Raw genomic sequence first — 24,373 nt, 5'->3', positions numbered from 1 at the left:
GCCTTCGCTTTGTTCCAAGAAGATGTGTTGGTTAGGAGGAGGGGGGGGGGAATGAAAATGTGCAATTCCAGATAATTCACAGCAGATTATTTATGCTTTGCAGTGCAAAGACTCAGGAGTTGTGTCTTTCTTATGTTCCACCCAATGAAGTTTTGGCACCGCAAAAAAACCATCCATTCCCTGGGTTTTACAGTCCACTGTCAATTTGTTCTAAATCTGGATTAGTTTATGGGTATAATGGCCTAATAAACACAGCGTAGTTGGTCACCGTTATTTTTGGCTGACTCTTTCTGCGGTTCGTTTGTTTGTTTGAAAAGATTTGTCGGCTTGCCCACCTCGAAATGCAAAACTCGGGGCGGCTCGCAACCATGGTAAAAGCCTCCCGCCATCAAGCCACAAACCGCGGTTCCATCATGGCTTATGCGAGGGTTAGGAAGCCAGTGGGCCTTTGCTGTCTGCCAGCATGCAGCAATATGTTCTTTGCCGTTGTGGTTACAAAACCTTTTCTGGTTCCCATTTAGAGGCTGGAAATGGCCTTCTTTGCTCTGAGAACACCACAGTGCGTCTTATCTGTTGCGGAATCTGTAGAGAATGCCAGCCGTGCAGGCTCCATAGGAAATGAGGAGATCAAATGTTATGAGTTATGTAAGTCGCGTTTTTAAATTCAGTGGAAGGGCATTTCTGCTCTTTGTGTAAACTGCCTGCAACTTGGCTGTTTTAAGAGTGATTTAAAAGCCAGGAATGGGGGACGGGTGGGGAGCAGAAAAGCAAATTTTCTTGTTCGCCAGATGTGATGCATTTCCCTGAATTCCGTTCTCTCCTGCCCACGTGGATTCTGAACTGAAAGGATGAGGATGAAAAGAAGGTCTAGGAAGTGACATGATAGCAGTCTTCCAATATCTCAGGGGCTGCCCCAAAGAAGAAGGAGTCAAGCTATTCTCCAAGACCCTTGAGAGTAGAACAAGAAGCAATGGGTGGACACTAATCAAGGGGAGAAGCAACTTAGAACTAAGGAGGAATTTCCTGACAGTTAGAACAATTAACCAGTGGGACAACTTGCCACCAGAAGTTGTGAATGCTCCAACACTGAAAGTTTTGAAGAAGATGTTGGATAGCCATTTGGTGTAGGGTTTCCTGCCTAGGCATGGGGTTGGACTAGAAGACCTCCAAGGTCCCTTCCAATTCTATTATATTGTGTTGATTAGGGGACTGGAGGCTAAAACATACGAGGAACGGTTGCAAGTACTGGGTATGTCTAGTTTAATGAAAAGAAGGACTAGGAAGTGACATGATAGCAGCCTTCCAATATCTCAGGGGTTGCCCCAAAGAAGAGGGAGTCAAGCTATTCTCCAAGGCACCCGAGGGCAGGACAAGAAGCAATGGGTGGAAACTAATCAAGGAGAGAAGCAACTTAGAACTAAGGAGGAATTTCCTGACAGTTAGAACAATTAACCAGTGGGACAACTTGCCACCAGAAGTTGTGAATGCTCCAACACTGAAAGTTTTTAAGGAGATGTTGGATATCTATTTGTCTGAAGTAGTGTAGGTGTCATGGCTCCCCGTTGGGGAATCGAACCCCGGTCTTCCACGTGACAGGCGGGGATTCTTACCACTATACTAACGAGAATTTGAGAATTGGGATAATGTCAGCATTCCAAGTATCATGTAGAATTAAATCACAGTCCAAGGCAAAACGATCCTTAAAGTTCCAATTTAATAAAGCAGACATCTTAGCACATCTGTGTTACAATGCTGGAAATGACATCAGAATTCCACCCAGTTAAAAGTTCATGATCTTGTCCCCACACTCACAAATCCATCACATGGTCCAATCTTCTTCTCCCACGCTGGCATCCACACCCAGCTGCTTCCGGTCAGGTGTAAAAGTGCGGAGACAAAAGACGACCTTGGTCTTCTAGAAAGGAATTTTTTATTTTGAAAACAACAGATTCTACCCCTTACTATTCCCCCCACTCCTTAATGAGAGTGTGGCAGGCCAAAGATTCTTAAAGGAAACGCTGAAGGCCTGACAGTAGGATTTCCTGCCTGAGCAGGGGGTTGGACTAGAAGACCTCCAAGGTCCCTTCCAACCCCGTTACTCTGTATTCAGATCTGTGTCTCTATCCAACACAATCCCATAAGTGAATGTTATTCTTTATTCTTTCTCTTCTTGGTCTGGGCTTTCATTCCGAATTTTCATTTTTGCTAGGGGAGCTGCAGAACAGGCATCTCGGTGCGCAAATTCCAGGATGATTAATTTTTCATTCGGCCAATGTTCTTCGAGGAGGGCAAACAGCCCCCCCGGTTGATTGGGGAGGCAGCTCGTTCGCGACTGTTCGTCTCACACGGAAGTTGCTAATGAGTTTCCAAGGATGCCCAGAGTTTCTCTGGAATCACTTGACTGAGCAAATACAAAAACAGTCCTCCGAAAGAGTTGGTGTTATTATTATATTTCTCTTCAGATTCATTAGCGAAAGTTGAGCCAATCTTCAACGTCAACTCACTCCTTTCCCATATTGTTTGGGCCTCCTGGAGCCCCTGCCCTTCAAAATTCAATATAAACACGACACAAGCATCCGTGGAAACAGAGAAACAGAAAGACAGACGAGGTGAAACCCAACATTAATTGAACCTGCATAACTTTCTGAAATTAATTTGGAATTCAAGGGTTTCTCCTGATGCAATAAATCCCGTTTGTTCATCATCTGTACACGGGAAACCAAATATAGGGATCTCTTCGACCAATCTCCAATTGGCTTATGTCATGAATGCGCCCCATCCAATCCAGAAAGAGGATCCTTTTTTATGGCATGGGGTGGGAAGCTGTACTCCAATGCATCTATTCTAATATTCTGGTCAAATGACTTGCATAAGATCATCATAGAACTTTGAGTATCTGAACTTTGCCTCAATGTGAAAAAGAGCCAGTTTGCTGTTTGCCAAGCTATTCTCCAAGGCACCTGAAGGCAGGACAAGAAGCAATGGGTGGAAACTAATCAAGGAGAGAAGCAACTTAGAACTAAGGAGGGATTTCCTGACAGTGAGAACAGTTAATCAGTGGAACAGAAGTTGCCTCCAGAAGTTGTAAACACTGGAAGTTTTAAAAAAAGAGATTGGATAACCATTTGTCCAAAGTGGTTTAGGGTTCCTGCCTAAGCAGAGGGTTGGACTAGAAGACCTCCAAGGCCCCTTCCAACTATTCCATTCTATTCTATTCTATTCTATTCTATTCTCCAAGGTCCCTTGGAATACCCAACTCTGGTATTCTGTTATTCCTAGATACCAAGAATGTACTAATGCGAAAGAGAAGTCTTTTGTTTGGAAGGACAGTGATGCAGTAGATTCCTTTGAATTCTTCCCCACCAGCTGGAAGAGAAGATCCAGCTTCAGAGATAATGCATTGTAAAAAAAAGAAAGAAAGAAAGAAAAGAGGCTTTAATCTCTCCAAAATCCTCAATGGAAAATAATCTCCTTTAACCTCTTTCCATCTTGACCTGCATCCTTCCCCCTCCCACCCACCCCCGCCTTCTTCCTGTCCTGCCCCTATCCTATCATCTGGTCACAATATACAGTATCCCCATGAAAAATGGAGGAGAACAGGCAACCCCGCTCTGTCATCCATCACGATCTCGGCTTCTCCGTTGTGCCGTGGGCTGAACTTTTTCTCCGTTCTCAGAAACATTCCTAAGTGTTGAGCTGCTTGGAGCAGCTGCCTTTAAAGCCATCACACACCGACAAAGAAAGAAAGAAAGAAAGAAAAAAATCAACCTGCCAGAAAAATTGCTTTACTCTTCACCCTTAAAATTGTTTTGGCCAAAGGCCCAAGTCCAGCGATATTCAGTTTTGGACCAATTACAGGTGTCTGGCCCAAACTGCCATAACTCATCAAAGTTATAAATACCTTCTTCGTGCCCTTGGAAGAGAAAGCTCCTAGGAAGGCTGCAGAATAAAGAGCTTCTACTGTGTATCAGCGTCTAGCCGAATGATTGTCATACCAGTATTTATTATTATTTTTTCAGTAGGAACGAGAAGCTACTTTCAAAAGGAGCGATGACAACTTAGTGAATTCCATTGCTTAGAGAAGCGGGGAGTGAACAACGTCTGGCTTGGTTTAAATTGGAGTAACTTGACCCAGTTGTAATTTCATTGGATTCCATCAGGAAAGACTTTCTAAAGAACTTTCAAGCAAAGGAGTCATTAACAAAAGCACCATTGAGTTGTATTGTGTTGTGTTGTATTGACTAGACTACACTAGACTAGATTAGACTAGATTGGCTAGACTAAACTAGAGTAGAGTAGAGTAGACTTGGCTTGACTTGACTTTAGTTGTGTTGTGTTTACTTGGCTTGAGTTGAGTTGTGTTGTGTTGTGTTGACTTGGCTTGGCTTGACGAGTTTAGTTGTGTTGTGTTTACTTGGCTTGAATTGAGTTGAGTTGAGTTGGCTTGGCTTGGCTTGGCTTGAGTTGTGTTGTGTTGTGTTGACTTGGTTTGGCTTAGCTTGACAGATTTAATATAGCTACCCTTCCCAATGGATTCTGAGTAGTTTACAAAATATAATGGTAAGCACTATAATATTACATTGAACAACAATATAAACAAAATGAAAGTTCAAGCCAATCAACCATTAAGACAAAACATGACAGCATCCCCAAAATGTTCACTCCAGTTTCCCAACCACCATCAGCCAATGGGGAAGAGACGTTCTTCTCTTTGGAGTGTGATTTCTTTGATCTGTGGAATAATTTCTAATGTTTGCGCATCTCCTGAGATGAGCATTGTTAAGTGTGGGACGGGCGTCTCTCTACTCTGGTTGTGACTATCTGATGCTGAGACTGACTACATCTTTAAATGCTTGTAGAGCAGCCAACACTTTTTTTGGGAGAAGTGAAGCAGTGAGAAGTAGCCTTCCTATCAAGATGGTCCTTAAATTTAACAATATTTATCATATTTAAAATTTTAAATTGACACCATTCACTGCTGCTATGGCTTCTCGCAAGTGTCTGATGGGAATTTTATTTCAGCATAGGCTGGCAAACAGTGGTGGGTTTCAAAAAATTTTGGAACCTCTTCTGTAGGTGTTGCCTGCTTTCCGGGTCCACTGGTGGAACCTCTTCTAACCGGTTCGGTAGATTTGATGAACCGGTTCTACCCAACTGGTGCGAACCGGTAGGAACCCACCTCTGCTGGCAAATCATTGGATTTCATGCTTGGAAGGCCCTCCGAAGCCCCCAGAGATCCTCAGACCACACTTTGAGAAACTGTGATCTACAGTAATTTATGCTCACTTCTGAAAGGCAGAAATAGAAACATGTTCCGAGCTGGAGGTGGGTCTACAACTGAGTTTTACTCTGCTTTCTTGAAGCCGGTTCCGATGCGTTCCATATATTGACCTCTTTGATTCTCTGTTTCCTGTTCTGTGACAGAGTATTGGCTGCGATGACTACCTGGGTTCCGATAAGGTGGTGGACAAATGTGGAATCTGTGGAGGGGACAACACAGCTTGCAGGGTGATCTCGGGAATCTTCAAGCACAGCCTAACCAATCTTGGCTACCACAAAATAGTAGAAATTCCAGAAGGAGCCACCAAAATCAACATCACAGAGATGTCCAAGAGCAACAATTACTTGGGTAAGTAGTCTATCTCCCCCCCCCCCCCGCCAAACAAAGAAGTCTTCTTCTAGTTGGGTGATCTGCTGGTACTGGAGATGCCAGAATTCCCTATTCAGGCTTCATGATTCCTAGGTGCAGTAGGTCCCAAGTGATTTGGAAGAAACCAGATTGAGAATAATGTTGCTGGAGGAGAAGGCATAGAAGCACAAAAGAGAGTCAGCCTATGTTGGTTTGGGAAGAGTGTTGTTGGGAACATTGTTTGTTGAATGAAACCTTCTGGGAACATCGTTTTTTTCCCCTAAAAAGGATGTTAGTCAAAAGAAAGCTCATGAGATCACTTACTGGTGGAAATCGAACCATTGAGTGAATGGCCAAAAACAATAATAGGCTTTGTAAGGAGTATTGGGTGATGCCCAAAGTGATGTATGGGTTAATAATACCTCAGATAATCTAGAAGTGGAGGATCTGAAAATTGATCTGTGCAATCAGTTCCCTTTGGTCACACCTCCTCCTCCTCCCCCTCCTTCTCTTCCTCCTCCTCTTCTTCCTCCTCCTCTTCCTCTTCCTCCTCCTCCTCTTCTCCTTCTCCTTCCTCCTCCATTTCCTCCTCCTTCTCCTCCTCCTCCTCCCCCTCCTTCTCTTCCTCCTCCTCTTCCTCTTCCTCCTCCTCCTCTTCTCCTTCTCCTTCCTCCTCCATTTCCTCCTCCTTCTCCTCCTCCTCCTCCCCCTCCTTCTCTTCCTCCTCTTCTTCCTCCTCCTCCTCTTCCTCCTCCTCCTCTTCTCCTTCTCCTTCCTCCTCCATTTCCTCCTCCTCCTTCTCTTCCTCCTCTTCTTCCTTCTTCTCCTCCTCTTCCTCCTCCTCCTCCTCTTCTCCTTCTCCTTCCTCCTCCATTTCCTCCTCATTCTCCTCCTCAACCTTCTGCTCCTCCTCCACCTCCTTCTTCCTCCTCCTCCTCCTCTTCTCCTTCTCCTTCCTCCTCCTCTCCTCCTCCTCTCCTCCTCCTCCTCTTCCTCCTCCTCCTCCTTCTCCTCCTCTTCCTCCTCTTCCTCCTCCTCCTCCTCTTCTCCTTCTCCTTCCTCCTCCATTTCTTCCTCCTTCTCCTCCTCCACCTCCTTCTCCCTCCTCCTCTTCCTCCTCCTCCTCTTCCTCCTCCTCCTCCCCTCCTCCCCCTCCTCCTCGTTGCTCTGCTGCTCCTGTTTTCATCTACTTTGTCTGAAATATAGAGGTGACCTCATGGCTCCCTAGACGGTCATATATGAAAAAAGAAAATACGCTTTGCTTCTGATGTAAGCAAAATGCCTGGTAGTCAGCAGGATGGAGCAGCAGCTTTGGGAACCTTCAACAGTGGGAGATTGATCTGGTGCAGACAGGTCTCCAAATACATCTACCAAACATTGGTACTAGCCAAGCTGTGAAACTCTAGGGATTGAACAAACCCTGGGAAACGGCATGTGGGTTTTCTTCCCAGGCATGCCAAGGAGTGCGGTTCTTTTTTAGAACAGGAATGTTGCTATTTTTCTGCCCCATGGAAATGGCACGGTACATTCGATTTAATTTAAGGCAACTTCTAAGAAGGAACGATACCAGAAATATCCCACCCTCAATCTTTTAATTCCTTCTAGTTCGGAGCTAGCTTGCAATGTCTTTAGCTAGAGAGCCTTTTTATTTTTGGCCAAGTATTTATCTAGTTCAGGGGTCGGCAACCTGCAGCTCTGGAGCTGCATGTGGCTCTTTCATCCCTCTGCTGTGGCTCCCTGTTGTCAGTCGACTCCGCACTTGATAGGGTTTTCAGTTAGGGCAGGTAGAGGAAAAAGGACGCCATGCTAGGAGGAGACTCAATGGTGGGGGAACCGGACTTCTGTTTGGCAGAGGAAAAAAGGATGCCACTGTCAAGGTTCCAAATAGCATCCAAAATTAAATCAGAGCCAAGGCAAAGGATTCCTCAAAGTTCCAATTTATTAAGATAGCCTTGTTGGCACATCTGGGGAAACCCGAATCTGAAAGCTTCCTGGTTTTCCCCACCCGGTTGAAAGTCCAAGATCTTGCCCCCCCCCCCCCACACACACCCACAAGTCCATCACGTGGTCCAATCTCCCACTGCCACGCTGGCAGCTTCCACCCTTCCAGTTCCAGTCAGGTGCAGAGGTGCAGAGACAAAGGATGACCTTGGCTTTCTAGAAAGAATGTTGTTATGGCTACCTAGCATCTAACTCCGAACAATCCCCCCTCCCATTTTCCCACAATAGAGAATGCACAGTAAGAATAATAGAAAGTGTGGCAGGCCAAAGACCCACAATAAAAGATGGCTGCAGGCCTGACATTCACAACTTCTGGAGGCAAGTTGTACCACTGGTTAATTGTCCTCACTGTCAGGAAATTCCTCCGTAGTTCTAGATTGCTTCTCTCCTTGATGAGTTTCCACCCATCTCTTCTTATCCTGTCCTTAGATGCTTTGGAGAATAGCTTGACTCCCTCTTCTTTGGGGCAGCCCCTGAGATATTGGAAGACTGCTATCATGTCCCCCCTGGTCCTTCTTTTCATTAAACTAGACACACCCAGTTTCTGCAACCGTTCTTTATATGTTTGTATTATCAGTTTTGGTTTGGTATGTTCAAAGTCTCATCTCCACCAAAGGGGGTATAAACACAGCCTCAGTCAGATGGGTTCCTCCGTGCGGTAACTTAGCCAAGACATTTTGTGTTTCCAAAACCGAGTGGTTGTTCAGCACCTGAGACAACATCATTTAAGCTATCCGATCAATGCTTCATTAATTTGAAACAGACCATGAAATTAACACCAAGGATTGCTCTTTTCCACCCAAAGTTAAATCTTTCCTCATCTGTCAAAAGGAGATAAAAAGAGCATTAGTTTAAAAAGCTTTAGATTTAGGCACCTTACTCTCTGGAGTGTTTTGAATCGTTTTGGAAGAAAACATACTTTATAAAGCAAGCTTATGACACTAACGCACAATTGGTGTCAACAGGCGTTGTGGGGGCATCTCTGCTGTTGAGTCATAAATAGATTTGAGAGCATTATTTTAAGTCATTCATTGGTCCTTACAAGGTGCTGTTCAGTGGTGGGTTTCAAAATTTTTTCGTACCTACTCTGTGGGTGTGGCCTCCTTTGGGGGAGTGGCTTGCCAGCCATGTGACCTGGTGGGAGTGGCTTGCCAGCCATGTGTTTTCTTTCTCTCACTTTTTCTTTCTTTTTTCTTTTTTTCAATTTCTTTTTTTCTTCCTTTCTTTCTCTTTCTCTCTCTGTGTGAGTCTGTCTGTCTGTCTGTCTGTCTGTCTGTCTGTCTGTCTGCGTGCGTGCGTGCTGGCTGAGGAACTCTGGGAGTTGAAGTCCACAAGTCCTAAAGTTGCCAAGGTTGGAGCCCTGCTTTAGACAACCCACGAACTCCAAGAGAGATGACGCCAAAGGAAGAATCCTCGCACTTAGGGAAAATTAAAGAAAAACACACATTTGACCTAAGCAAATAAAAATATCGATCATATTTGATTTCCCAGGGTTGATCAGTTATCCAAACACAACTGCTCGTGAGACTTGGCCAAAGATGTAAGGGGAGAGATTTTGCATAGCGTGTTGTGCAAACAAAATGTGATGAGTTCAGAGATGCTTTCTTGAAGCATGTACAAGATTTCTGGGCCTGGCCCTCATCTTTGGGGCCTTGCCTTGAAATAGTTCGGGGCCTCCTCGTAGATCTGGAACTATTCAACTGCACCACACATCTCTTGGGAGAAAAAGAGGAATTGACCCAGCTTGGCAGAAAGCTCTCACAGTACTAGTGGATTCTGATCTGGCTAATAAATCTCCCTCCTTGAGATTCAGCGTAGCAGGAAGACATTATTTAAAGCAACACTGGTTTTGATAAAGACCGACAGAGTGCAAGATAACGGAGGGACGTAGATTGATAGCTTGGTGGAATCAGAAATTGTGGTTGAAGACCTCCAGATTGTCTTGCCCAACCGCCTTGACGCTGGCTGAGGATTTGGGGTGATAAAATCCCTCACATCTGGAAGGCATAACAGTGGGGGGAAAGGCTCGACAACAGGGCTAGAAATAAGCATGATCCAGTCCCATGAGGTAGACATTGTGCCATTCTGGTTCTTGGGTGGCATCTAAGCACACGTCCCACTCAAGCGAGGACAACCACTTCTGAAGAGCAGACTGGCATTCCTAAAGGATAACATAACCTCCTTATTGAACGGGTTGCTTTTCAGACTAATAAGGATTCCAAGAACCATCACCCACTCCCCAAAAATGGAGGTGGGTTCCTACCTATTCGGTCTGGTTCAGCTGAATAGGTAGTAACTCCGGCTGACACATGACCATACCAGTTCTATCCTCGGCGGCGCCATCTTGATTTTCTGTTCTGCACATGTGCAAAACAACCTTCATTGAGAAAATGTCATTTTTATTCCTTTCTAAATGTTGTGCGCATGGGCAGATTGTCTTAAGTGCAAATGCATACGTGTGCGCCAAATTTTTCAAGCACCGAGCCGGTAGTAGTGGTGGCTGGAACCCACCCCTGCCTCAAACCCACAGCTTTCTGAGAAATGATGGAGCCCTCCTGGTTACCCCTGTATGGCTGATAAAATGAAATTATCAGGAAAGTCCCACCGCTCCAGTGTACGCAGATTTCTTTTGTGAGATCAAGTCCCACCTTAGGTGTGAAAGACTTTGGGCCAGTCCTTCTCTCTCTCTCTCTCTCTCTCTCTCTCTCTCTCTCTCTCTCTCTCTCTCTCTCTCTCTCCTCTCTACCTCTCCCCATCTCCCCCTCTCTCTCCTCAACCCTCCTCACATGGTTGTTGTTGTTGTTGTGGGAAAAATAGAAGGAGAAAGCTGTGTTGAGTTATTTATCACCGTCTTGAGTTATTTGTAAAATGCCATAAAAGTGGAATAGTTTTAGCAAACAAATAAATATAAATGTCGGGCCTGCAGCCATCTTTTCTTTTGGATCTTTGGCCTGCCACACTTTCTATTATTCTTACTAAGCCTTTTCTATTGTGGGAAAATGGGAGGGGGGATTGTACGGAGTTAGATGTGATGTAGCCATAACAACATTCTTTCTAGAAAGCCAAGGTCATCTTTTGTCTCTGCACCTCTGCACCTGGCTGGAATTGGATGAGTGGAACTGCCAGCATGGCAGGGGGGAGATGGGACCATGGGATGGACTTGTGGGTGTGGGAGCAAGATCTTGAACTTTCAACTGGATGGGGAAAACCAGGAAGCTTTCATAATTCGGATTTTCCCAGATGTGCCAACACGGCTCTCTTAATAAATTGGAACTTTGAGCAATACTTTGGACTCTGATTTACTTTTGGATGCTATTTGGAATCCTGACAATGAGACAGTCACTGGCCCAAGGGCATTCTGCTGGATTTGTGTCTCAGGAAGAACTAGAACTCCCCATCTCCTGGTTTCTAACTAGGTGCCTTAACCACTAGTTAACCAAACTCTCTTTGTAGCATACTATACAGTAGTTTGTGCTGCAGATAAATAGAACATCTACTTTGATTCTTTCCTTCCTTCCTTCCCTCCCGCCTTCCTTCCTTCCTTCTCTCCCTCCCTCCCTCTCCTCCCCTTCCTCTCCCTTTCTTCCTCTCTATCACCTCTCCCCTTCCTTCCTTCCTTCCTTCCTTCCTTCCTTCTTTCCTCTCTATCACCTCCCCCCTTCCTTCCTTCCTTCCTTCCTTCCTTCCTTCCTTCCTGGATTTTTTTTTTTGATACTGCTGTTGAAAGAAGGAAAAGAATGGTGTGAAAAGCTATTAATATTTTTGGTTGAGTCCTATTGAGGCATGACATGAGTGAAGTTCGGTATTTGGAAGAATTATTTGCTTAGCACATGCAAAGGAGCCGGCATTAAAAATGATGGTGGGAAAAAGCCCACAAATTTGATTAATGTGCAAGCTGAAGTTATTTCTGCTGTGTGAAGAATGTGTTTGGAAAAAGCCTAGAGTTATATTTCTGTCTTGGGTGGGAGCCGGGCATCTCATCGCGATTAATTCTTGCAGCCGGCGTCTGCTGAACACTTTCCCCATGTTTATCCCAGTCTTCCTTCTCAGTTTTGAAATATTTCCCTTGAAATGTCACCTTGAAAGAAAATGATGTATAAAGGCAGAACAAAACCTTTGAACAGAAATCTATAGTTACAAGGAGCGAGCGAGTGCACAAAGCAGCACATTCCAACAAAATTATGTATTTGTCCTTGGGGAGAAGATCTTTGTTGGATTGTTTAGTTGGAAAACATCAGTGAGATTCGGGTTACTTTCTGCTCCCCACCCTGGCACATTTTGATCAGCCAGCTCTCATGTATATGGATGTAAAGTCAGCAGGGTATCGGTTTGTTGTAGGATGTCACATGCATGCAAAAGTTAAATAAAGGTTCTTAGAACCTGGGAAAATGGAGTAGCTAGCAACTGGATGTGTAGGACACCTCAAAGTCAAGGAGCAATGGAGAAAAATGGCATAGGGTTGTCTGCTTGAAGAGGATGTTGGGCTAGAAGGACCAGGGGAGACATGATAGCAATATTCCCAATATTTGAGGGGCTGCCACAGAGAGGAGAGGGTCAAATTATTTTCCAAAGCACCCGAAGGCCAGACAAGGAACAATGGATGGAAAGATTCAACTTGGAAACAAGGAGACATTTCTGACAGTGAGAACAATCAACCCGTGGAACAGAAGTTGCCTTCAGAAGTTGATGACCTACAAGGTCCCTTCCAATTCTGGTATTCTGTATTCAGTGGAACAGAAGTTGCCTTCGGAGGTTGTGGGAGCTTCATCACTGGAGGCTTTCAAGAAGAGACTGGACTGCCATCTGTCAGAAATGGTGTAGGGTCTCCTCCTTGGATAGGGAGTTGGACTAGATGACCTATAAGGTCCCTTCCAACTCTGGTATTCTGTATTCAATGGAACAGAAGTTGCCTTCGGAATAGCAATAGCAATAGCAGTTAGACTTATATACCGCTTCATAGGGCTTTCAGCCCTCTCTAAGCGGTTTACAGAGTCAGCATATTGCCCCCAACAACAATCCGGGTCCTCATTTTACCCACCTCGGAAGGATGGAAGGCTGAGTCAACCCTGAGCCGGTGAGATTTGAACAGCCGAGCTGCAGAACTGCAGTCAGCTGAAGTAGCCTGCAGTGCTGCATTTAACCACTGCGCCACCTCGGCTCTCTCTCTCTCGGAAGTTGTGGGAGCTTCATCACTGGAGGCTTTCAAGAAGAGACTGGACTGCCATCTGTCAGAAATGGTGTAGGGTCTCCTCCTTGGATAGGGAGTTGGACTAGATGACCTACAAGGTCCCTTCCAACTCTGGTATTCTGTATTCAATGGAACAGAAGTTGCCTTCGGAAGTTGTGGGAGCTTCATCATTGGAGGCTTTCAAGAAGAGACTGGACTCCATCTGTCAGAAATGGTGTAGGCTCTCCTGATTGGGCAGGGGATTGGATTAGATGACCTCCAAGGTCCCTTCCAACTCTGTTAAACTGAAAGGACAAAGATATCAAATGGCCCAACCAAGGGTCATCTCCAATACTTTGTCCCATCAAACTCTTTCAGTTTGGATCGGAAAGGCCCAGCCTAACTAGCTGCTATAGGTCAGAACCGTCTTCCTCCATCCTCTATTCGTTTGTTGAACAAACACTGAAATTAGAATGGTATTTAGGGTTTCACCAAAGTTTTGAGCAACTCCTCATCTGGACCTTAACTAGAGAAACTTTATTGTTGTTTTTGTAGCAATGAAGCTCAAACAGGGAGCCAAACCACGCTTCACCACTTCTTCCCAGTGCTACGATGGGTGCAAAAAAATGGCTCAAGTGCGTATGATTGAACTGTAAGCTGAAGTTATTTCTGCTGGGTGAAGAAATTGGGGGAAAAGAAACAGGAGTTGTGTTTGTGGTTTGTGTGAGAGTGTATGTAGCATCACAACGAACTCCTGCAGCCAACAAGCGTTTTGAACATAGAGGCTGTGCTTTCTTGTTTCATCGGAAATTGTAAATGTTGCACATTTTTTAAAGTGTTGTCTTGTCTATTTACCCCCTTTCCCTTGTCTGTTGTGAGCCGCCCGGAGTCCTCCGGGAGTGGGCAGCATACAAGACAAATGAAATGAAATGAAATGAAATCCCAAAATATTGAGGGTGGACTGTGTTTATTTGATCCAGTGAGACCCTTAATTCATATCAGATTTCTTTTGAGATTTCTTAATTCATATCAGCTCTCTTAATCTAAATCAGATTTGGGTTATGTGGGAAAACAGGGATGTTTCTAAACTGTGAACATGGATTTCTTTCTGTGCATTCTTCCTGTAACAAATAATTGGAGAACCTCTGCCAACAAACTTACAATGTTGGGTTAGAGAGGTCAATTAAAGACAGTTTCCTGAGTTTTGAGGGAGAAGAACAGTTAAAAACCCCAGCTTTTGTATTCTCAAATTTTATTCACCTTTCTTCCCTTATCTCGCTTCTTCAGAAATTGCCAACATGATTAAAAGATCAGTTTTCGGCAACTTCCTTTTGTCCCCTGGAACCTTTAATCAGGCAGGCCATTAGTTGGTAATTTTAACCTCTCCCTCTTCAGCCTTTCCTTCTGCAACAGAACCTGGGAGGTTTTGTTCTCTCCGTCTGAGAAATTCCACGCTTTTTTTTACCAGAAAGAGCTGAAATGCTTCATAGAAGCATGCAAAAGGCCCGGCCTTTATTTGCAAAAACAATTGATTTCATTTTTTACTATTAATGTGATGGAATTCGGAGCATCTTGTGCCAAGCTCAAAGCAATGAAAATGAGAGTCAGGTTAAAACTCTCCCAGGGAAATCTGAACCCTACAGTTAATATTGACTTAGGTCTTGACAAAACATTAGCTTGTGTTTGTTTTGATGTCAAGATCTGGGCCTGGAAGCCATCTGTCTTGATTACTGATCAATAAATACTGGAAGGAGAGCAAGGCTTCATATTGGAAGCAGCTTAGATATTGTGTTGGGAGGAAGGGGATACATTGGTGAGTTTGCTGGGGGTTCTCAAGATCTGATTCTCCTCGTCACTGTCCAACTATTCACTAGGGCTGCATTACTATTACTATTAGTCTTCTCATCATTCCTATCACCTATCTCCTTCCACTTATGACTGCTGGACGGTAACTTTATTTCTTGCGTCCTTACGATTTATATTGATATTGATTGTTTCCTGATTACTTATTTGTACCCTGTGACTATCATTAAGTTCTGTACCTTAGGATTCTCGACGAATGTATCTTGTCTTTTTATGTTCACTGAGAGCATCTGCATTGTAGACAAATTCCTTGTGTGTCCAATCACACCTGGCCAATAAAGAATTCTATTCTATTCTATACTATTCTATTTCTAACCCAATAAATTGATTTTCTCCAGGACTCATTGCCCCAACCTTGTCCTTCAGTTCTTCCACCCATCGCTACTGTCCATCCATCTGGCTATTAGTCATCCCCTTCTTTCTTTCCTTCACCTTTCCCAGTATTACAGCTGAGGTGGCGCAGTGGTTAAATGCAGCACTGCAGGCTACTTCAGCTGACTGCAGTTCTGCAGTTCGGCTGTTCAAATCTCACCGGCTCAGGTTGACTCAGCCTTCCATCCTTCCGAGGTGGGTAAAATGAGGACCCCGATTGTTGGGGGCAATATGCTGACTCTGTAAACCGCTTAGAGAGGGCTGAAAACCCTATGAAGCGGTATAGAAGTCTAACTGCTATTGCTATTGCTATTGCTATTTCCTATCTTCACTGAATGTCTCTGAAGCAGGACAAGTTTGAGTCTGGTCATTTGAGCCTTGAGTGAGACTTCTGGAGTGATTTGTTTGAAGCTGTCTGAAGCTCAGCAGACCTATTTCAAACCCTTGTGATCTGGCCCCATGCTATGGTCCTGCTGAGAATAAGCGGAGTAAGGCCAGTCTCTTCAGAACATGGCAAAAACTATACTCCGATTAGAATCCAAAGAAATAGATTTGGAAACAGTGGAGATCCACGGAGAAGGAAAAGACGTTTATGGCCCAGAAACACTGTGACATGGGAGAAACTTTATAGCTCTCAAAACTTTGAAGGAATTCTAAATATTGGAAGCAACCTCGATATTATCGAAGTTTTTGCCAGCCAATTCCTGAACCTGAAAACTTGATTATAACTCCTGTCGGGAACGTTTAAAAAAAAAATACTACCCTGTAGGAATAATAATAATAAATCATTTTCTCTGATTCTGCAATTTGGCAAGCGGTTAGAAGGCACTTTACGAGGGCATCACGGACGTGCCAGCGACTCGTAATTTGTATGCTAAGTCCCACTTTGGCTGTGCCCAGCCCTTACTGTGACTCCTCGCATTCTCCATTAAAACAAAAAACCCCACACTTTAATCCTTCTTTTGAATTTCTTAAGCTCTTCCCTTGAATTATGTAACGAAGCAAGATGGCTGATTTGAGATTAAGAGGCTTTTCCCCCCCTTTCGAGAAACTTTGCAGGAGAAATAATATTGCATCCTACGGATAAAGAGTTCAATTAATAAATCCCCTGGTTAGCTTTTTGAGCGGCTTGATTACAGTTGAAAGATAGAGCTGCATTTAATTGGATTTGACCTTTTGGCTTCCCCTAAATGCAGCCAATGAGTCTTGACACATTTCCAGTTGTTGTTTTTTAAGATGATCCCTGTGGCCTCCTCCTGGTCCGTGGCATCTTCTAGACAACGTGGAACTTCAGTGATGTTCAGGGACAGCTTTCCCCTGTCTTGGTTGAACTGTGGGTCTCAGAATAGGAACCACCATACATCTGTAGAGCCCAGAAAGAAGAAGGTATACAAGTGATATCTTTGTTGTGGTCCACCAGTGGCCAGCGGAGTTGGTGGCACATTCAGACAGTGAGGATGCTGGGGAGGAACATGGGTCAGTCCTGGAGTCTTGGGAAGGCTCTGATGAGGGCTCTGCGTCGGAGGCAGAGAGGGGGCCAGGGCTGTCCGATAGTTATCAGCTGCCTTCAGAGTCAAATATCAGTGGGGCAGAAGAACAGCTGGAGCCTATTCCCGATGTGCCCATGTTCAGAGCTGCCAGGAGAAGGGAACAGTTACGGAACAAGGAGTTCACCGACACAGGTGGACGGTGAATGGCCCCTCCCATAGGGAAGAAAGAGGCACGAAAGCGGAGGGAAATTTTGCGGGAGACAATTAATTCAATTCATTAAGAGCGAAGATCCGTTCCTGACTTCCTGCCAAGGAATTGCTGCTACAGCGTGGCATTTAGAAAGATATCAGCCTGGCAGCTCTCCAAGCCTGATCAAGGTCTGTAGTTGTGAAATTTCTCAAAAGGCTGTTTGCCGGGACTTTGCTGGAGAGGAATTCCCTTTAAAAAAAAAAAATAAAAGAGGTTTTATCGGGACGAGGAGTCGGCTTCATGATCTTGGGAAGCTTAGGTCAGAACAATCTCCCCCTACCTCCAGATGTCCGGTTATATAGAGCGATGTATCAATGTCTTCTCTTCTTCCTCTTCCTTCTCCTTCTTGAATAATGCCGCCGCCATGTTTTCCCATAAGATGTATCTCGCCTTCATTTTCCTCATCCTCATTCCTGAATTTTGGCGATGACTTCATCCAGGTTCAGTTTTCTCCTGGGCTGATCAGTTGTACATTTTCCAAGAAAACCATTATCCTATTTTGGAGCTGGTTCTCTCAAGCAGCTCTCAGAAGAAACTCCCAGAAACTGCAAAAAAAATGGATTGCATTCCATTCAGTGAAACAGACATTTCTCTTCGCAAATATTTTTAAAGACAGAAACTCAGAACATGTTTTAGAGTTGGAGAAGCAGCAGCCAAGTCCCCTCGGTCCCAGCGCAGCCTGTGAGTTTAGTTGGATGAAGTGACCAAATCAGAAATTACATTCATATGCCTCAGTCTGCATAGGGGTCCCCCTTAAAAGAAGTCTTCTTCCCTTCCAATGTTTTTATGTCACAGGGCCTTTCCATGCATTTCTTGATGCTCAGGAATCAGGTGTTGTCAGAACAGGACTAAGACTTCTTTGAAGAGAAAGGATAGAGCTCTGTCAACAAAATAGTTCAGGGATTTCCACAGCACACTCAAAGTATCTTCTTCTCCTGTAAGAAATATGTAGTAAGCATTCTCCCCGCCCCCCTGGTCCAGAGTGTCAGGCCTGCAGCCATCTTTTCTTTTGGGTCTTTGGCCTACCACACTTTGTATTATTCTACTATGCATTTTCTATGGTGGGAAAATGGGACTGTGGGGGATTGTGCGGAGTTAGATGCCATGTAGCCATAACAACATTCTTTCTAGAAAGCCAAGGTCATCCTTTGTCTCTGCACCTCTGCACCTGACCGGAACTGGATGGGTGGAACTGCCAGCATGGCAGTGGAAGATTGGACCATGGGATGGACTGATGGGTGTGGGGGCAAAATCTTGAACTTTCAACTGGGTGGGGGGAAAAACGGGAAGCTTTTAGATTCGGCTTTTCCCAGACGTGCCAATTTTGATTTAATTTTGGATGCTATTTGGAACCCTGACACAGAGAATCTTTTGAAGGCTGAACTTTCATCAGATGAAATCAGGACAACTCACTTATAACTGCCATGCTTAGTAGTGGAAATTCTGACTCCAGAAGGCCATTGTATGAATTATTTGTATTTATTAACACCAATATGGAAGGCAGCTCAGTGGCTAAGACGCTGAGCTTGTCGATGAGAAAGGTGGACAGTTTGGCGGTTCGAATCCCTAGGGCCTCGTAATGGAGTGAGCTCCCGTGACTTGTCCCAGCTTCTGCCAACCTAGCAGTTCGAAAGCAGGTAAAAAATGCAAGTAGAAAAACAGGAACCACCTTTGGTGGGAAGGGAACAGCGTTCCGTGTGCCTTCAGCATTGAGTCATGCCGGCTACATGACCACTGAGACGTCTTCGGACAGCGCTGGCTCTTCGGCTTTGAAACAGAGATGAGCACCGCCCCCTAGAGTCGGGAATGACTGGCACATATATGCAAGGGGAACCTTTACCTTTATCTAACACCAATATTGCAGAAAGTTATGTTGGAAGTTTGCTGAACTCATTCACCAACTCTTTTGGGAAGAGAACTGCCCGATTGTAAGCATCCAAACTCTCTCCTTCCTAATTGCAATTCTGGTTCACAATTTGGAAATTTGGCTCGTTTTCCCTCCCAGCCCACCCCCCCAGCATAGTTACTGCTGTGACAGGGAAAAGCGGCTATGTTGTTCAACATTTCCCCTTCTCCCCAGCATAAAAACCCATCAAGGGTTTTCATTTGAACAGTGTGAAATGGGAATTCTCCATCCTGCGGGGGTTTAGCCGTTTTATCACTCAGTGTTCCAGGCAGACAATGGTGGTCTGCCCCTTGAATAGTTCTCATGCTGTTCAAATATCACTTCCCACCCCCCCCTCCCTCCTTGGCAGCTTCCCATTCATAAAGGGAATATAAAAAAAAATCTATCTCCCTCCCTCCCGCTCTCCCTCTCCCCCCACTCTCTCAAGCCCATTTCCAAACAATGCAGAGACTGCATTTCTCAAGAAATCAGCTGGTTTCCCAAGAATTGGTGATGAAGGCTAAGTTTTCAGAAACGTCCTGCTGCTTTGCTCATCGGAAAGCCGGTGTTTAAGCAACAAGAAAGATTCTGATGATAATTTAATCTGCTAAGGGACAAAGCTCTTCTCTGGGGCATTTGTTGCCAAGCTTTCAACACCTTATTTGTCTCCGTATCACAAGCATTCCTTTTGTGTAGTCCCCAAATTCTGAAAAGTGCAGATATCAGGGGGTGGGGGGAACGCCCCTATCTTTGTGCGTAAGTTGAAGGATGTTGGGGTCACGTTCAGACCACAGCTTGGGTTGGGGTTTGCTGGTTGAGTCCAAGTTAAAAGTCTCCGTATTCCCCCCCCCCAAAATGCACAATGCAACACACCCAGACTACAACACAATACAGAATGCAATGGCGGTTTTAAAAAAAGCTTTCAATCTTAGAAAAAAAATAGATAATCAAATATATTTGCCCAAACAAGCAAGAATATTTTAGCCTAAAGGCAGGAAGACTGCAATGCGGTGCTGGGAGAGAATGACCAACAGCGAAAGAATTCTGTGCTCCTGCAATTCTATTAATTATAGAATATTTCACTCGTTTTTTTCCGTGTGGCTCCGAGGATTTAAAAATGAGCCAGAGCAAAACTGGGGAATTGGTTTCCTTGGCTGTCAGGAGTCTTTGGTCCAAGTTCAAAGGTATCAATAATCTTCCTATCCTGCTTTTAACCAAGTCCAATTTTTGGCTTCCATTAGAGGCTCACGATGGAATACCCTAGCTTGCACGATTCCGAGATCGCACGATTCGATAGTGTTTATGCTACTTTATGTACCAAGATCTGCCTTTCTGGGAAACATCATCTTGTGATTCAGATGGAATGAATGTTGGAACTTTGGAATGAATAAGTGAAGGGAAAGTTGCAGGCTGAGTGATGCAGGGAGATATCAGAAAAAAGAGAATTAAGGATGGGAGGTGAAAAGGACCTAGAAGTAGTTTTGTTTCTGGTGGAATCTGGGGACCTTCTCATTTGCTATTTGACATGAGAAATCCTGATTTCCTCCCACTCTTTCCCCACTTAAGTCGGTCTCAAATGAACGTCAGGTCCAAATATTTGAAGAGAACCATTTGCTGATTGCTATTGACAAGCTTAAGTTGTGGTGACTATGCAACCAGATTTTGACATACACTGTAGGCTTTCAGATACAGAATATCTCTGCAAAATTTCATTGTTAACTTTTGAATCCTAGCTCCATATACTAGCATACAACCCCACCTTATATTTCTAGCATCAATTTTAAAAGTTGGCCGCTGCACTGAATATAACTGGTAATTTGCGGGTGATAATTCCTGCCCTGGACAATATGCTACTCCTTTTTTCCTAACATCAAGTTAGAAGAAACAAGAAATGGAGCTATGGGTTTACCCTACAGATAAAAGATGCTATTTTCCCCATGCCAGGGGCTGAGATATATAGAAGGGAGCTTTTGTTCACAATCTTATCTCCCAGAGATTCAGTTTATCACCAGAAATGCCCAAAGATTTATTTCAATTTTCACTAAGAAGCGATTGTGGCCTTAGAAATATTAATTGAGAAAAACTTTTAAGACTTTCAAGCACAAATATTTATAGTTTTACTGAGAGGTGATAAGTGTTAGACTCAAAACATTTTCCTTGCGTAGTACCTGTTGTACCGGATAACCTTTTCCCACTATAGTTGCGCTTCAATTTTATCTTTTTCTGATTCCGGGTTCAGCAATGACGGTGAGGAAAAGATCATCCATGGTCCATATATGTAGCTGTCCTAGCACCATCTGAAATCTCTGGGCTGAAAAGGAGAAATTTCATCAATGACTCATCATTGATGAATGAGCATACATTGTGAGATCCATTTCCTGTGGAAATATGTAAAGTTGTGCAAAGTTAAGTGGAGCCATTTATAAAAGGAAAGATTTGAGATCCCGGGCAAAATCAGTCCAAAAGATTTGCCTATCCTTGTAAGCACCTTCCATCCAAGAAATAGTCTAGTCTTGTAGGACAGAAGAAGGCAAAGCTTTAAAAAAACCGGTAGGAAGGGTAACTTGTCAGTACCATGGACAGTTCACAAGGGATGATAGTAGTATTAAGGAGGAGAAGCAGATACTTGAAAGGTTATTCTTACTAAAGTCAACATCTACTCTACCTGGGATACTGTGGCTCATAATTACGTCATTGTTGAATCCTCACAACAACAGAGATGGATTTTCTCCATGACCACCTATTACTAATTTGTTCTTCCAGGTCTCCCAATGGGACACTTATCACTGCCGTAACTGTCTGCTTCGTAGTTAATTATTACTGTCTTTCTTCAATACTTTAATTTCTTTTTCTTTCATTCATTGTTTTTTTTCTCATTGTTTCCGCAGCACTACGGAGTCGATCAGGGCGTGCTATTATCAATGGGAATTGGGCAATTGATCGACCTGGGAGATACGAAGGAGGAGGAACAATGTTCGTCTACAAACGACCCAACGAGATCTCAAGTACTGCTGGGGAATCCTTTTTAGCAGACGGCCCAACCAATGAAATCTTGGATGTCTATGTAAGAATCAAACGTCACTTCTTCATTGAGCTAGGCACTAGGGGAACCATCCTTAACAGTTAGAAGTTAGGAAATCATTTACTCGTGGATGAAATAGTTTTCTAGGCTAATTTTCCATTTGGGTTTGTTGAGAGGGAAGTCAGAGACCTGGGCAGGTGTGTGTTTGCGTGTGAGTGTGTGTGTGTGTGTTTATAACCTGGTGTCAGACCTGCCTCAATTTGAACCTTTAAGTGAGAACGATCCTTAACTCCGTTTGTTAAGAAAGGTGTAGTTTACTAAAGGTCAAGTGAAATACAGTAGAATAGAAGAGAAGAGAATATAGAAGAGAAGAGAATATAGAGTAGAGTAGAGTAGAGTAGAATAGAATAGAATAGAATAGAATAGAATAACAGAGTTGGAAGGGACCTGGGAGGTCTTCTAGTCCAACCCCCTGCTTAGGCAAGAAACCCTACACCCCTTCAGACAAATGGTTGTCCCACAGTAGATCAAAGCCAAAAATGGAAAAAACACAGCAGATTCCTAAGTGCATCTTAGTGGCAGTTCTGACCCCTCATCTCTGATGAGTTAATTTATTTTTTATTTTATTCTATTTACTAAACCTATATGCTACCTACCTCTGAGCTTGAGAGGGCACAGAAAAATGTGGAGATGAATAAAGCTACATTTTTGTGGAGTTAATGTCCTTAAGTTCACCACTAGGGATTAGAATGTCCCATTTTGCTTAACAACCAAGTGTCCAGTCCCAACTCTGGTTGTGGCTAAATGAGCTTTACCTGTAGTTTAAGTCTTTCTGTGGCCTTGGTTTTCTGATCTGGTCTAGCTGGTGGGATCAACTGGGTTTGTGCATCGGAGTCAACTCAACGAACGTGAGATTCTTTTTCCTTTCACAGATGATTCATCAACAGCCCAATCCAGGTATACATTATGAGTACATTATTCCGGGTCCCAACACCATCAGTTCCCAGGTGCCTCTTCAGAGACGGCCAGGTAAGGGTGCGGTGATTTCCTCAGCCGATCTGACGACTTTCACGTTCTCTTGATTGGCAGGGACTTCTTAAGCAAGGCATTTCCCCCCTATCTTTTTAATGGCGGGAAATGGTTCTCTCTGATGCATCCAGCAAAACTAACTTTGAAAATAAAACATCACATTTGGGTGTTGTTTTTTCCCTTGAAGATATCTCGCTTCTCATCCAAGACACTTTTTTCTGTTCTGAAGCTTCTTCCAATTGAGTCAGAACTGGGAGAAGATTCCTGGGTGAGAAATGTCTTCAACGAAAAAACGAAAGTCCAGTTCCTTTTGAAGAAGCCCCTTTGGGAGAATCATCACCTGGAGGACTGAGAATCTTCATAGATATCGCATTTGTCGTTCTTGCTTTTAAGATTCCCCAAACTTAGTTTCTATCCTCGGGCTGTCAGACTTTTAAACACAATCACAACCACTTACACACACACGCAGAAAAGTATGACTAGTTTTTATTTTTCTTTCTCTCCCCCCACCCCCAATTACTTGCATAGAGATTATTCTTTATGCTATCTATGTTGTTTATGTTATTTTTTTTGTCATGGATTGCACCAGTGAGGTTAAAACAAATTTCGTTGCATACATGATGTACAATGACAATAAAGGCTATACTATACTTGATAGCTTTATGAAAACATAAGGAGGCTTGTCTACCTGCTCAATCTACCAAATTTGGTTTCTCTATCTTTTCAAAGATTGTTTGTCTGTTTCGCCCTCACTCCTTTAGATAATGAAATGCTTCAGAAAAGGCTATTTTGTGGTCTTTCTGGACATTTCTGCACAATTCTCTACGTGCAAAAATAAATTTATCCTTATAGATAAAACAGATTTTATTCATGGAGAATAAGGGGGGAATAGAAGGAGGGAAAAGCTGATTATCCTTATAGATAAAACAGATTTTATTCATGGAGAATAAGGGGGGAATAGAACGAGGGAAAAGCTGATTATTTATTCTACTCAAAGTCTCAGTGTATTTTCATAAAATGCCTCTTCATCAATTTTTTGGGTAGAATAAAGGACACATTTCCCCCCTCACACCAATTCTCTCCCCCCCCACTTTAATTTCCAGCTATTTAGCTGGTGTGTTTCCCATTGTTGCTTCAGTTTTGTTCACGCCAGAATGCTTTCACTGAATGCTCTGCACTATTGTAAGATCGGTCAAAGAACAAACGTCCAACTTTTCAGCCTGGTGACAAATAGAATATCTTACTCTAAAGCAGTTCGTGGCCTTTGCGTCTTTCAAACCACCCTGGTGCTTTGTGGTTCACTGCTACAAGGAACTTCTGAACTTAGGTGGTCACCCCAAGTCCAGAAGGGCTCGGGGCCATTTGTATTCCGGCTGGCTCATAGCCGAGAAAGAAATGTTTGTTCTTGTGATGTGATTGACCTCATGTGCCTAGGGGAGCCATTGAATGGCCAACTGGATGTGACAGAAACCATGAATTATGAGGAGGAAGATTTGCATCAGGAGGCAAGCAGTCACCCGAGACAACCGGGGATGAGTCAGCCTGGAAGGTTTCCTTCCCAAGTCCCAGACAATCAAGTCCCCGTTGGTCAGCCTCCGCGACGCAGCCGGGAACATAACTGGAAGCAAATTGGAATGACTGAATGCAGCGCAACTTGTGGGAAAG

At 43.9% G+C, this 24,373-nt stretch overlaps 1 protein-coding gene across 1 annotated transcript; it reads left to right on the top strand.

Annotated features, from left to right (window-relative positions):
- Window positions 1-368: 368 nt before the first annotated feature.
- Window positions 369-24,373, top strand: LOC116523419 (thrombospondin type-1 domain-containing protein 4-like; the record flags this gene model as incomplete). The annotated part of the gene is made up of 7 exons (XM_032238526.1): window positions 369-428; window positions 522-645; window positions 3,280-3,290; window positions 5,425-5,629; window positions 21,546-21,721; window positions 22,612-22,708; window positions 24,143-24,373. Coding segments are annotated over exons 1-7 (904 nt in total), but the record flags the coding sequence as incomplete, so codon positions are not given.

This window comes from Thamnophis elegans, unplaced genomic scaffold (assembly GCF_009769535.1).
Source record: "Thamnophis elegans isolate rThaEle1 unplaced genomic scaffold, rThaEle1.pri scaffold_274_arrow_ctg1, whole genome shotgun sequence".
Lineage (NCBI taxonomy): Eukaryota > Metazoa > Chordata > Lepidosauria > Squamata > Colubridae > Thamnophis > Thamnophis elegans.
The sequence above is the reverse complement of the archived record's forward strand: the minus strand, read 5'-3'. Positions and strand labels throughout refer to the sequence as shown.